The following is a 13,198-nucleotide window of genomic DNA, read 5'->3' as shown; positions in this document are numbered from 1 at the left end:
GATTAAATTTTTGTTTTTAATTTTATTCAATTTCTATGCTAAAATTTATTTAGAAAAAGAAACTTTTTTTCAACCTACAACAATTATACTGTATGTTGGAGTAAATTGGCGCAATACTGAGCAGCGCCATCGAGTGGGTTGCTGTACAAAAAGCTCTGTAAAGCTAGGTGGGGAGCAAAATACTTCGCGTGTGAGTTCGCGACCGTAGTCTTGGCTGGTCTATGATCAGTTGAATTTGATGTTGTGCCCCGCGAAGAGGTTGCTTTTTGTGTAGTTGAGTCTCGGCGCGAGAAGGAGAGAAAGTTAATTCGTCACACCCGCGAATCAGATGACTTTCGGGGGCTCACTTGCCGGCAATCTGGTGGTCGCGCTCCCCCACTTCCCGTTCACAAAGTGAAATTGTGAGCCCCACAGAGAGAGTGTGGAGTCGTGTGACACGGTGACATGCTAGAAAAATTACAAATGTGAGTGTTCAATGCATTAAGTTTAAAAGGAAAAATATCTCGCGAGTATTTAAAAATAAAACATGCATTGGAATCCAAGGGTGAACAACCTTCGGTGCACTCCTCAGGTTCTTTCTTCTCCCATATAAATGTGAGAACCACATCATTTTGTGACCATTTGTGACTTGTGTGTGAGAAAAAAAAATAATATATCTCACCTGGGGAGACTTCATACCACACATAATGAGAAGCCATAAATTAAATTCACTCTTTATCATTGAATGATTATGGTGTGGTCTCATGGTTTAAGATGTGTGAGACTAAACACAGGAGAGGAAAATCGCGCGAAAAATTGATATCGAGCCACGAAACAAAGACGCGCGCGGTTGAGAGGCGGAGGGGCTGGCAAATCCCACGAATCACGCTTCAACGGAAGTATTCAGGTTTTCAAGGTTTTCACGCAAATCCACACCGACAACGTGCATCTGTCTTATAAAAAAAAATATTATTTTCCATACAAAATATTTTATGCTATCATGCAAATGCACGTGTTTTCAGTTGACTAAACGATTTGAATAGAAAATAAACCAAGAAACAAGTTAATTCTTATCTTTATGGGAAATTTATCAGAGAAAATTGCAGAAACAAACGAATTTTTAGGGTTTTTTTTTACAAAAAGACAGCGGATATAATATTGTATATAATATCCTTTTTCTTTTATTCACTTCCTTATGAAAGCCTTGCATTGGTGATGAACCAGTTCAAAAATAAATTGTTAAAGAATATACAAAGGGATAAAGAAAAGCCCAAAAAGATATCAGTTTTCACTGCGACACAGTACAAAATGAATTTTTTTTTTAATAAATAAAAAAGAAATAATTTACGCCCCATAAATAACTCTTGTCAGACAATTTTGTGCTTTCCCTTTCGTTCTCTCTCATCGTGAAATATTATATTTTAAGCTTTACTAACCCTTGTATGACTCTTTTTACCCCACTCTCATGTATTTCACACAAAGACAGGTTCTTACTTTTCGTAATTTTTTTTTGTCAAAATTACCTGAAATATCGGGAAAAATTCTTCAACTTCTCCAAACTAATCTTCTGCAATTTCGTGTTTTAATATTTCTTTTATAAATCTCGATTAAATTCAGACAATAACGTACATAATATACCTACCTCCTCTTTAATGATTTTCTTCACTAGTTTTTTTTTTTGGATTGAATGATTGTTAATTTCTTTGTATTCTTTTGTAATTTGTACGTCATTTGCTGAAAGATGATAATAAAATTTAATTTCTCATGAGATTAAAAAAAACTCTAGGAAAAACTTTTAAGTCTACCGATAAGAGTTCAAAGCTCTGGAAAATGTGATCTTATCAAATAGAATTGAAAAGGCATTTAAGATTTTTTTTTCAGAATAATTAAAATTGTAGGTACAGTAAATGGAAAAATTACAGACTTTTCTCTAAAATACAATAATTAATAAAACATTTTCATTTACATTAGTAAAAAAAAAAGATTTGGACATCTTTCCCTATAATTTTTTATTAGTATTTTTAATGGTTCTATTAAGTCAGAATATAATTTTCTCTGAATTTTGATGACCTAAAAAAGTTAAAATTAATTAATTTAAATTTATCTTTACTCAGCAAAAATAATTTATAATAATATTGGCCTAATACTTTTAATTTTAAAACATTACCCATTATTTTGTTTATGCAGATTTTTTGCTTATTGGCTGTATATAAATTGAATGAAAAACATATAATTACTCTTGCATGGCATTTAATTTTTTTTAAACTCCCAACTAAATCGATATTTTGCTGCTTATTCACGCGACTTTCCTCACCCAATTACTTTGTGTGGTCAGTGCTGTATAAATTTTCCCACTTTGCTGCCTCTCTGGAGGAAATGATATTCTAAAATTCTAACACAAAATTTGACTTTAAAATCCACCCAAAAAGTAAAGTTTTTTTTCATAATACATTTTATAGTGCAAAAAGTGAGAGTTCTTTGCTCTCTTAGTTGCGCGATTTTTATGATTAACTTTATGGTAAAATTAATGGACTTTTTTAATGAAAAGTGTTACCGAAACTGCCATTTAATGACCCCTTTTTGTCTCTTAAATTAACGTCATCAACTTGTGTGAGTGATTAGAGCAATTTATTTACGCGTGCTCTCTTTATGAGCGAAAGTATCAAGGCTCGCAGAGACGATGTTCTTATCTCTTATGCTTACAGAATAAATTTTACTCGCAGTGTTTCACAACGCGCCTTAGTGATAAGAAATTGATATTTTTGACCAAAGTACTTGGTCGGAGCAGTGTGAGGGGGACTTTCAGTTCTCAACGGAGTAGATCTTGGCATCGTACCAATAATTTAGATCGTTCTTTAGGCACGTGTAAAAGATATTTACTGATGAAATTTAAAAGAATTTAATTTTTAAATAAAAGTAGAAAATTTAAAAGAAAAAAGTGTGAGATTTCATGTGGACGTTTTGGTGGGAAAAAGTGCTTGAAGAGGAATTGCAGAGAAGACCGAAAGAACATAGCTGACGAGGAGCTTTCCTGACCTACCGCAAAGCTAATCATATTGCGCACTAAGCGAAAGGCATTCACCTGTGGCAACGCGCGCGATATGTGATGCGAGATGGATTGGATTCGACGTATCTTCAACAAATCCACACCAACACCTACAACACCAGGTCACGATGAATCCCTGGAGACAAAGGAGGAGTACAATCAACGATGGTACTCTGTACGTGTCATCTACTTCACTATGTTTCTCATGTCGTTGGGATTCAGCATTATACTCACGGGCATTTGGCCCTATCTCAATAAGGTTTGAAAAGAAATTTTAAAAAATTCTTTAATAAAAAATCTTAAGAACTCATCATATTTTTTTTCTTTTTATAGCTAGATCCTGAAGCTGGAAAGGATTTTATGGGATACATTGTGGGTGCCAATCCATTCGGTCAGATGCTCTTTAGTCCCTTGTTTGGTTTCTGGAGCAATAAACTCACCTCCATACGTATCCCACTTCTCCTCTCCTTGGTCATCTTCACAACAGCCAGTGCTGTGTACTCATCCATTGAGATTCTACCATCGCATCATAAGTATTGGATGCTAATTTCGAGGTTTTTTGTTGGTGTCAGCTCTTCCAATATTGCCGTATGCCGATCTTACTTGTCAGCTGCAACAAGGCTCAAGGAACGCACTGGAGCCGTAGCCATGGTGTCCCTTGCGCAAGTTTTGGGCTTTGTTGTGGGTCCTGCCCTTCAGGCTGCTGTTACACAGCTCGGAGAGCGGGGATTTGTAATTCCAGGGATCTTCCACCTAAACATGTACACTGCTTCCGGGTGGATCAATGTTCTACTGGGCATTGGGAATTTTTGCATGTTCTTGCCGACATTCTTTAAGGTAAATTTTGGGTCTTTTTTGTGTCTTGGTGAAAGGGAAATGATTTCATTCCTTTTTGCACATTTTCAGGAAAGAAGAATTGCAGCCAAGGAAGCCATGATAATGCAGGGAAAAGATGATGAACAGGAAACATGGAAATCCATTAAGCCAGATTATTTTTCAGCATGGACTCTCATTGTTGCCTTCTTCATTCTCGTTTTTAATTTTGTTCTTCTGGAAACGTAAGAAGAATTAAGAGAATATTTAAGATTACCTTTAAAAAAAAATGATTGTTGTTTTAGACTGGGAACATCGCTGACAATGGATCAGTTTACATGGACAAAAATGGAAGCTCTGTCTTACATGGGGATCCTAATGTCTGTGGGAGCTGTAATTGCGTGCGTAACTTTCGTGGCCATTAATCCACTGTGTAAGCGTTTCGATGAGCGCAAAGTACTCCTCTGGGGTGGCTTCTTCTTCATGGTTCTCGGGCGTGCTCTCTACATTCCATGGGGTAGTGAACCACCCCCAATTGCCGAGGTTAGCAATTCAACAAATCCCGATGTTGAGGTTGTTGGGTGTCCAGCATCACAGGAATGGTGCAGAACAACACCCGCCATGACGATAGCACAATTCCTCCTTGGCTACATCACAACATCCATTGGATACCCAATTGGGGTGACTCTCATCCAGACAATCTTCTCCAAGGTCCTCGGACCACGGCCACAGGGCACGTGGATGGGTTTAATGACGGGCTCAGGGTGCCTATCACGTGTCCTCGGGCCCGTCTTTGTGGGGTACATCTACACAAGATTGGGCACATACTGGACTTTTGGTGTGACGACAGTTATGATGGCCGTAGCCATGATATGGTTGTGGCTCTTCAGTAATCGCCTTGTACCACCTGAACTTGATAATCCACCCATTCCACCGTCTGTGGAACTGCACGAAATGTCAATGGTGAAGCTGGCATCCCGAGAATCCCTAGATATAGTATTAGAACCCGAATTAGAAGCCCTTAAGCCAGAAAAAGATGAAAACAGGTAGATCACAATAGAACGAATTTAATATCGCGCTGTACAGATCACAAATAAAAGTAAAAAATAGTATAAAAAATTTTCTAAATAGCCCACGCATCACTGAATGTTGTGTGATGTGGAGTTGTTGAGCTTTTCAGCTTGTTGCACTGTATCCGGAAGCTTGACATTTAGTGTTTCGGGTGCTTGAAGAATGAGGATTGATGCTGCAATGGCGGTGCCACAGAAGAGAACCATCGGGAGGGATTTTGCAATGTTTGCCTGAAAGAAAAAAAAATCACAGATTTAGGAAGCAGACAGAGGGTGTGAGGAAGAGATTTCTTTTATTACCAGGAGTGGCGTTTGGGGTGCAATGGCAGACCCAATTCGTCCAACAGTCGAACAGAAAGACAGCAAGCTACTTCGTAGCTCTGTTGGGAAGATCTCCGTTGTGTAGAGGTAGATGCTGGTGAAGGAGATTGTTATGCCAAAGCGACCAAAGAGGAAAAGAAGGAGCCGCATGCCGGTGTACCCTGTTGGTGTGAAGATGATTGCAAGACAGGCTGTTCCACTGACAAGGAATGCACTGCAGAGTGTCCATCGTCTACCAATGCGGTCGAGAATGAGGTAGCTACAGATGAATGATGGGATCTCAATGAAGCACCCCAGGATGAAGCTTGTGTGGATATTGTCACCGAATGAGGCGGAATTTATGACCAAGCCATAGTAAACGAAGGTATTGGTGATCCAGCAAAAGGAGCAAATGGCCAGACGAAGAAGGAGGGCGGGTGAGCTGAAAATACTGGCAATTGGGTAGGATTTCTTCTTCTTCTTCCCCATGGGATTGACCTTAACATCCTGCTGAATGCAGGGCTGAATGCTGGGCTGAGTGTTTCCATGCAGAATTGCAATTGTTTCCTCGGAAAGAAGCACCTTATTGCGCTTAGCCGCCTTCCGGATGATCTTACTTGCTTCATCTTGACGTCCCATTGTCAGCAGCCATCGAACACTCTCGGGAATGAGCCAGAAGTACGCCACGACTATGAGGCATGGGAAGTACAACCATCTCAGCATATCACGCCAGTAATCCTAAAACGCGCAGACAGATAAGGTTTAATGACACGAAAAGGCACACAATGATAAGGGATTTTTTTTTCGCTCCACAAGTCTCTGTTGAGGGGAAGCATAAAAGAGAATTTCTTTTTGATCTTTTTCTTCACTAGGATTAAAGACCTTTGTGATGGTGACTAACCTGCCATATTGCAACGAAGCCAAGAATAGCACCCCCGGTGGTGTAGAAGCTATTTATGAAGAGTGTACCAAAGGCTCTCTTGCTTGGTCCCACAAGTTCCATCCCGAGCACATAGCCACACGCATAGATTCCCGATCCCAGGGCCATTTCGAGGAATTCAAACAACACCAGCATCGTGTAGGTACTTGAGAAGGATTTAATAATGCCACAGAGACCACAGCAGAGGGTTGAAATTATAAAGGCAGTCTTCCGACCAAAACGATCTGAGAAAAAGCCCGTAATGGGGAGAGCGATAAATTGACCAAAATTAGCCATTGTCCCCACAAAAGCGAGCTTCCACTCATTTTCAGGACAAGTTAAATTCCATTCGGATACAATGGTCCTTTTGGTGGTGTCATAGATGAAATCACTACACTTCATCGTGGTGTTGTAATCAATGTTGGAGATCATGCACGTATCGAGGGTTTTATTGATGGTGGCAAAACGATCACATCGTGCGAATCGCCCCTCATTTTGGGGGATTGTGAGCTCAAGGAGGGTTCTATTGTTCATAAATGGCGCCCCCGGGGGTTCACATTCCTCAATGCGACATCGGTAGTTGGTGTCGGCAGCTGTGAAGACGTAGCTGAACCCATAGACAGGTGGCAGGAGGACAACAAGTGAGATGAGGATGTAGTTCTTCAGCTGAAATACCCCAAAATCACCAAGTTCCTGCAACACTTTGTCCCACTTTGACTCATCACCGCGACTCATCTCGCGCCTTCTGGAAGACTCTGTGAGCTTTCTCAAAAATTCTTCCCGCGAACTCACACACAATTTTCACTCTAACTCGGGAAGCTGCGCGACTGTAACTGAATGTACTGCCTCCGATAATCCATGGGGGGAGTAGCCAATATGGGCAAGAGCTTATCAAGATTCCCATATACTCATACTAGTCAACCCGAGCCTCCAATCACGTGTGAGCAAACTCCATTTTTAACTATAAAAGTGGGGCGTATATTAGTAGGGGGGATGAATAATACGGTACCCGAAAAAAATTTAAAATAAAAAAATCCCGTTATCTAACCCTTCAGCAGGTAGAAAATGGGAAAAAATCAATTTTTCTGTGGGGGCGCTATAAAGGGGGGAGGGGGCGGAATCCCATATAGCGCTTGCAACTCGTATTGACCCCCTCTACTCCCATACCAAATTTCATCAAAATCGGCCCAGCCGTTTCGGAGGAGTTCATGTGCCACAGACAGACAAACATTTCAGCTTTATATATTAAGATTGAATTAATAAGGCGCGCTGCGTCTGTGTCACCAAATGCCAGCAAATGCTCCCTGATAGTGTCCTATGCTGCATACATCTTATCAGGCGCCTCATAGTTGCATGTCTATTGCTATATATAGCATCTCTGGAAAAGCGTGCACAAAAATTCCCATTTAGTCTCTTTCCTATTTACCCTTCTCTATGTAAATTATTCTCTAGATAATTCTCTAACATACAACAATACATCTTCTCTAAGTCATTCAAGAAAAGGCATTAAAGCTCATCCACTGAAGCGTGCAATTATCTCCCACGCTTAATAAAATTGAATCTTGTGAGATTAACACGTGTTTGGAATTAACAAATTCCAACGCATTAACTTCAATAGAGAAATTTATCAATTTACAAAACTATTTTTAGGCTCCACTCTGCTCTCCTGGGGTTTGTCAAGGTTAAAGGACAACCCCATGTGGTGTACTTTGGCATTTGCCATGGAGAGAGAGTGATAAGAAAACCAGCAAAATCCGAGCAAGTGTTCCATTGACCTCATTTGTTCCTATCAGATTGAACTTTTTGATGATTCAATTCGTTAATTAGCTTCAAAATTAATTCACAAGGCGCGAGCTTTCTAAGTTTGATTTTTTGTATTATCCTTAGGTCCTTTCTAATCCCATTATTTCCAGCGACGCTTCGACCACTGCAAAATTTTTATTTAACCCTTTCGCGTCCACGTGAAACATTGAAACTTGAGGGTTTTTTATCACGAAAATTATTCTGTTGAAGCTCTAAGGAGACATTTCTCATTCAGATCGTCTTCTTTGGCCTTTCTTACATGAATTTAATGTGTTTCCAACTTGGAAAAATAATTAAATTCATTCAAAATCGAGAAAATAAAATATTTCACTCGTTTCACGTTTGGGTCAGCTTATGACCTAATGGACGCGAAAGAGTTTTATTCAAGTTCATAGCTGAAAAGAACGTTTGAATTCAAACCAATAACTAATTAATTTGGATAATTCTTTTCTTTTAATTTATTGAGCTCATCCCATGGCTCAGCCTTACAGAATGTAGTGTACATTCTTCCAAGTTCATTCTTCACCTTGATCCTCTCATCCGAACTCACAACTTTGTGGAGTTGGACACAAAATGGGAAATATTTGATAAGGAGGGTGTATGCTGAAGAAAAAAAAATTAATATTCGGAAATTTTTCCAATGAAATATCTCGCAATTTATTTCACAACACAGCACAAGTTCAACATTTTCTCACTTTGTCTATATAACAGAAATTTTTAATATTATGTGCAATAATTATGGGTATAAGTCTTCCTGAAAAAATGTCGCAAAACAAGGTTCATCAATATATTTTCGTGAAATCTCTCCATAAAGCAATTAATCAGCAATTTAATGGATACTGTAATCACGCAGGCACAAAAGCATGAACAAAACAAATTTGCATTGGAGACAATGTTTTAAAATTAGCTCCCAAAGTCCCATCTTGGGGGAATGGGGCAAAAAAGCTCACTCAATGGTTGAATAATTATGTGAATTTGATAAGGAGCATGACACTGACTTATCAATGGATGTGACTGCGGGCTTGTTGTTGAGTCTTTCTATAAAAATGTTTTGGATTTTTCTTGCGTGCGAGGAAATTGAATTTTATGGCTGAAAAAATGGACGGGAAAAGTGTTTAATTAAGATTTTTGGTAACAGATTTTTTTTTAATAAAAAAGGAGTTTGTTAATTTTTATAGTTTATTCATATTTGATTATTTTCTGAACTCTTGTGCGACTCTGCCCCATTTTCCCCTATGATTTAAAGATATTGGCGGTTTATCTGGGAAGAAAAGTGCGGGGAATTACAAAAAAAAATTGAGATAAACACCAATTCAATGAGCTTAATGGGAATATCTTGCAGCAGCTACTTCACCTTAATCATCCTGTTGATTGTGCATTTTATAGCCATGGCATTATCACATTGACCCACATTGCTGTGCTGAACAAACACTTTTCAAAATTCAACAACTTATAAACCTTTTATTTCCTAAAATATCTTACAAAATATCTTTTCATCTTCATTCTAAAAATGAGCAGAAGGCACAAGAATTTATTGTACCACTTGTGTTTTCGTTACAATTTGTACATTAATAAAAAATTATATAAAATAATACATGAGATGTGAAGGAAAACTTGAAGGATTTTCCTCATCTGTGATCTCTTTGATCCTTCCTCTTGATTTTATCCCACCATATTCCAACCAGTCCTTTGGAATTATCTCCAATCTTCTCTGCTTCCTGCACTGTGTCCGGGAGGGTTGTATTAAGTGTTTCAGGATAATGAAGAATGATGAGGGAGGAGATGAAGGCTGTACTGAAGAATAGCGTCATTGGGAGGAAATCCACATATTTTCCCTTGAAGAAAAAAAGTCACTGTCAATGGAATTTTCCGCAAAACAATCAACCCGTAAATCATTTGTCTTTAGCAAGAGTTTATGAACCTTTATCACCATCTTTGATACTACTCTGATTGCCTTATTTCAAGTGAATGATTGTAAAGTATTTGAAGTACAATGTTTTCATCATTAATTTGCTCTATTTTTCCTTATTGGATTTTTTTTCATGGAAATTCTATTTTTGTAATGCAAAAATTAAATTAATTTTCATAAATAACTTATTTTCTTATCAATATTCCTTTTCAAAATAAATCTCTTGCGTCACAAACTTATTGAGAGAATGAATTTTGAAAATAAAAAGAACTTGCTGTGGAGACGCCTGGTAAAAGCTCTCACAGATTAATTTTATTTTTAGGATTTCTAAATCAGAGATTTCAATCGAAATCTTTTATAGAATTTGAAGAGATTTGAATATTTTAGTGTTGAAATATAAATTAAAATAATTTTACTTACAAGAAGAGGCGTTTGTGGAGCAACTATCCCTCCCAATCGTCCCATCATTGAGCACGTAGCCATAAGGCTGTGCCTGAGTTCCGTAGGGAAGAGTTCATTCGTAAAGAGGTAGAGTGTTGTGAAGGAGACGGTAATTGAGAATTTCCCCGTGAGGAAGAGAACCAATTTGACTGCTTCGGCTCCTTCAGTTGGCAGGAAAAGCTGACAGAGGCATGAGAGGCCAGCAAGCAGGAGGGAAACACTCAGGGTGATTCGTCGACCAGCCCGATCGACAATTAAGTAGCAAATAACGAATGCTGGCAATTCTATGAGGCAGATGAGGATGAAGTTTACATACTTGTCCCCACCAATGGCCACAGAGTTGAGAACAAGCCCATAGTAGACAAAAGCATTGGTCATCCAGACAAAGGAGCACGTTGCGACGCGCCAGAGAAGGATGCGAGAGTGTAGGACCGTTCTCAGGGGGTAGGGATTCTTTTTTGTAGTTTCCGGGGAAAGTTCCACCGGAAGACGATCTGATCCTGCAACCTTCTCATCCAAGATCTTCTGGGCATCCACTGAGAGTGTCACGCGATTGACTTTTGCAATCTTCTTAATCATTCTGCGTGCTCGATGGTAGTGCCCCGAGGCCAAGAGCCATCGAACACTCTCCGGCATGAGCCAGAAGTAGAAGATGAGGAGAAAAGCCGGCGCATAGGCACATCTGCGACAGAAGGCAATGCCTCAATTTATTTTTCTTTTATGATTCTTTTAAATTAATACGCGCTGCGTATTGAAATGAATTTGTATTGACTCTAAGAAATTATATCAATGTAAATTCATATAGCGCGGCAAAGACCAATTAATTAAAAATTTTCTTATAGCTGAGAAATTTTATTTTTATGGGGAGATGGTAGGGCATCTTCCTCTACGAATAATTTTATTTCGGTTGGGTTTATTCACCAACAAGAACGGCGGCATTAAAAATAATTATTTCAAACATTTCAATTTTCCTCAAAACGGTAGGGGAGACCGGGGCTAATAAAGTCACTCAAGGGTTTGGAAAAAGCCTAAAATATCATATTTCCAAGCTAGGTAGAACAAAATGATCTGAGACAGAGTTGTAGGGCAGTAAATTTCCCAAAGAAATGAGTTATACATTTTGCTTTATCTGTTTGGGAAATATGATATTTTGAGCTTTTTCTAAACCCTTAAGTGAATTTTTTAACCCCGGTCTCCCCTAATTTTTTTTTATCACTGCGAGTCATTAAATTTTCCGACTTTATAGTGCTTTGTTAAGCACTTTTTTCTGCATTTTTACAATTTGGATCGAAATAAATAAAATAATTTTTTATGAAGATTCTCTTTGTTAAATTAAATGGATAATTTGCGGAAATGTTGAAGTTATTTTTGAGTCCACAGAGAATTTTTAAAGGGGATAATAATTGTTTAATTTTTAGCACTCACCTTATCATATTCCTCCAATCCTTTGTCCACATAGCTATAAGCCCATAGAAGGATTGTCCAAGAGCATAGGTGCTTGTTATAAGGACACTCCCAAGGAGTCTTTTGGATGCTCCCACTGCTTCCATGCCATACACAAAACAAGCACTATAGGCTCCCGATCCGAGAGCCATTTCCAGGAGTTCCAAGCTAAGGAACATTGGGTAGTTCACTGAGAAGGATTTTATGATGCCAAAAATACCACAGATGACTGTACCAATAATTAGGGCTGTCTTCCGTCCATATCGATCGGAAAAGAATCCCGTGATGGGTAGAGCAATGAACTGCCCGATATTATTGAATGTTCCCACCATTGTGATCTTCCATTCATTAGAGGGGCAGGTCAGGTCCCATTCACTCACAATGGTGTGTTCGGGACCGGCGTAGATAAATTCATTGCACGCAATCTCGTGGCTATGATTGAAATTCGATGCAACACACTCACCACCTGTGGTGTTGGTGTAGCTAAAGCGTCGACAGGACTCCTGACCAGGTGGCATAGCGTAATCCAGGAATGTTTCATTGGAATTGAATGGAGCATCGGGGGCTTCGCATTCGCCAATTCGGCAACGGTAGTCAATTTCGGCGGCTGTGAAGATGAAATTCAACGTATACATGTTGGTGAGGAAGACCGGAAGGAAGAGGAGGATGTAGGCGAATATTTGGAAACGTCCAAAATCACCCAATTCCTCAAGTATCCCCGTAAAATTTGATTCACTCTCATGACGATTTTTCTGATGAATACTTTTTTCCGACATTGCGCGCTTTTTTTTCCCCAAGAGATGCTGTCTTGGTGAGAACTTCTCCAGCACTGACTCCACTTTATTCTATACACTGTAGAGCACCCCATCATAGCTCCCAATGAGGAGGAGTGCAGTTAACGATCTCTCCAATTGATTACTAAAATGATGTGAAAAACATACAAAGTAAAAAAAAAGGCGAATAAGTGGGAAATTTGATAAAAAATTCGCCTCTTTGCTCTGAAAAACCATACACAATTAATTTATCAAAATGCCCATATCGACGCACTTCGCGATTGCGTAGATGAGTGGCAACATACCAAAAATTTTCCATCCACCCATACCACCCACTTTTTGGGGGGGGGGGCATCTCCTCATAATCTTCAGTGCGCTTCTTTTGATCCCCCACATATTTTGCTATCGCGGTTTTTTCGCGAATTTCTTCTCATTTTTTTTATTATATTCGCGAGGACGGGTTTAATGGACTCACGGACATACCCTCGTGATACGCCTCCCCCCCACGATGGCCTCAACACAAGACCAATCTTCAGTATCTTGTGCGTATCGCAAAATCATCCCAATTAAATAGACAAGTCAACAGTGGAAAGTTTTTCCGCGCGCGCGAGATTGAGTGGTGAGAAAAGTTCTTTGCAAATATTTGGATTAAATTCCTCCACGCACTACTTTTTTATTTTTATTTCATCTGTTTCTGTGAGT

The 13,198-nt window shown here is 39.0% G+C and overlaps 4 protein-coding genes across 16 annotated transcripts in view; 2 read left to right on the top strand and 2 right to left on the bottom strand.

Moving 5' to 3' along the window:
* LOC129796209 (mitochondrial uncoupling protein Bmcp-like) overlaps positions 1–13,198 on the top strand; it is a 590,308-nt gene that overhangs the window by 273,976 nt on the left and 303,134 nt on the right. The gene's annotated exons all lie outside the window — the stretch shown is intronic.
* LOC129796119 (major facilitator superfamily domain-containing protein 8) lies at positions 193–4,957 on the top strand. Of its 13 annotated transcripts, none has more exons than XM_055837862.1 (5): positions 193–464; positions 2,955–3,284; positions 3,359–3,862; positions 3,932–4,083; positions 4,144–4,957. In XM_055837862.1, the coding sequence occupies exons 2-5, from the start codon at positions 3,093–3,095 to the stop codon at positions 4,886–4,888; spliced, it is 1,593 nt and encodes a 530-aa protein (XP_055693837.1). In that variant the 5' UTR covers positions 193–464; positions 2,955–3,092; the 3' UTR covers positions 4,889–4,957. The 13 variants fall into 13 exon arrangements, with proteins under 13 accessions (XP_055693837.1, XP_055693836.1, XP_055693835.1 ...); XM_055837861.1 differs by having other exon boundaries at positions 2,900–3,284; XM_055837860.1 differs by having other exon boundaries at positions 2,897–3,284.
* LOC129796111 (organic cation transporter protein-like) lies at positions 4,890–6,986 on the bottom strand. Its single transcript, XM_055837839.1, has 3 exons — positions 6,110–6,986; positions 5,209–5,946; positions 4,890–5,139 (listed from the first exon to the last, which is right to left on the bottom strand). Exons 1-3 carry the CDS (start codon positions 6,860–6,862, stop codon positions 4,978–4,980), a joined length of 1,653 nt encoding a protein of 550 aa, XP_055693814.1. The 5' UTR covers positions 6,863–6,986; the 3' UTR covers positions 4,890–4,977.
* LOC129796105 (solute carrier family 22 member 3-like) lies at positions 9,372–12,566 on the bottom strand. The gene is made up of 3 exons (XM_055837828.1): positions 11,706–12,566; positions 10,260–10,962; positions 9,372–9,765 (listed from the first exon to the last, which is right to left on the bottom strand). The coding sequence occupies exons 1-3, from the start codon at positions 12,497–12,499 to the stop codon at positions 9,559–9,561; spliced, it is 1,704 nt and encodes a 567-aa protein (XP_055693803.1). The 5' UTR covers positions 12,500–12,566; the 3' UTR covers positions 9,372–9,558.

Source organism: Lutzomyia longipalpis, chromosome 4 (genome assembly GCF_024334085.1).
Source record: "Lutzomyia longipalpis isolate SR_M1_2022 chromosome 4, ASM2433408v1".
Classification (NCBI taxonomy): Eukaryota; Metazoa; Arthropoda; class Insecta; order Diptera; family Psychodidae; genus Lutzomyia; species Lutzomyia longipalpis.
The sequence above is the reverse complement of the archived record's forward strand: the minus strand, read 5'-3'. Positions and strand labels throughout refer to the sequence as shown.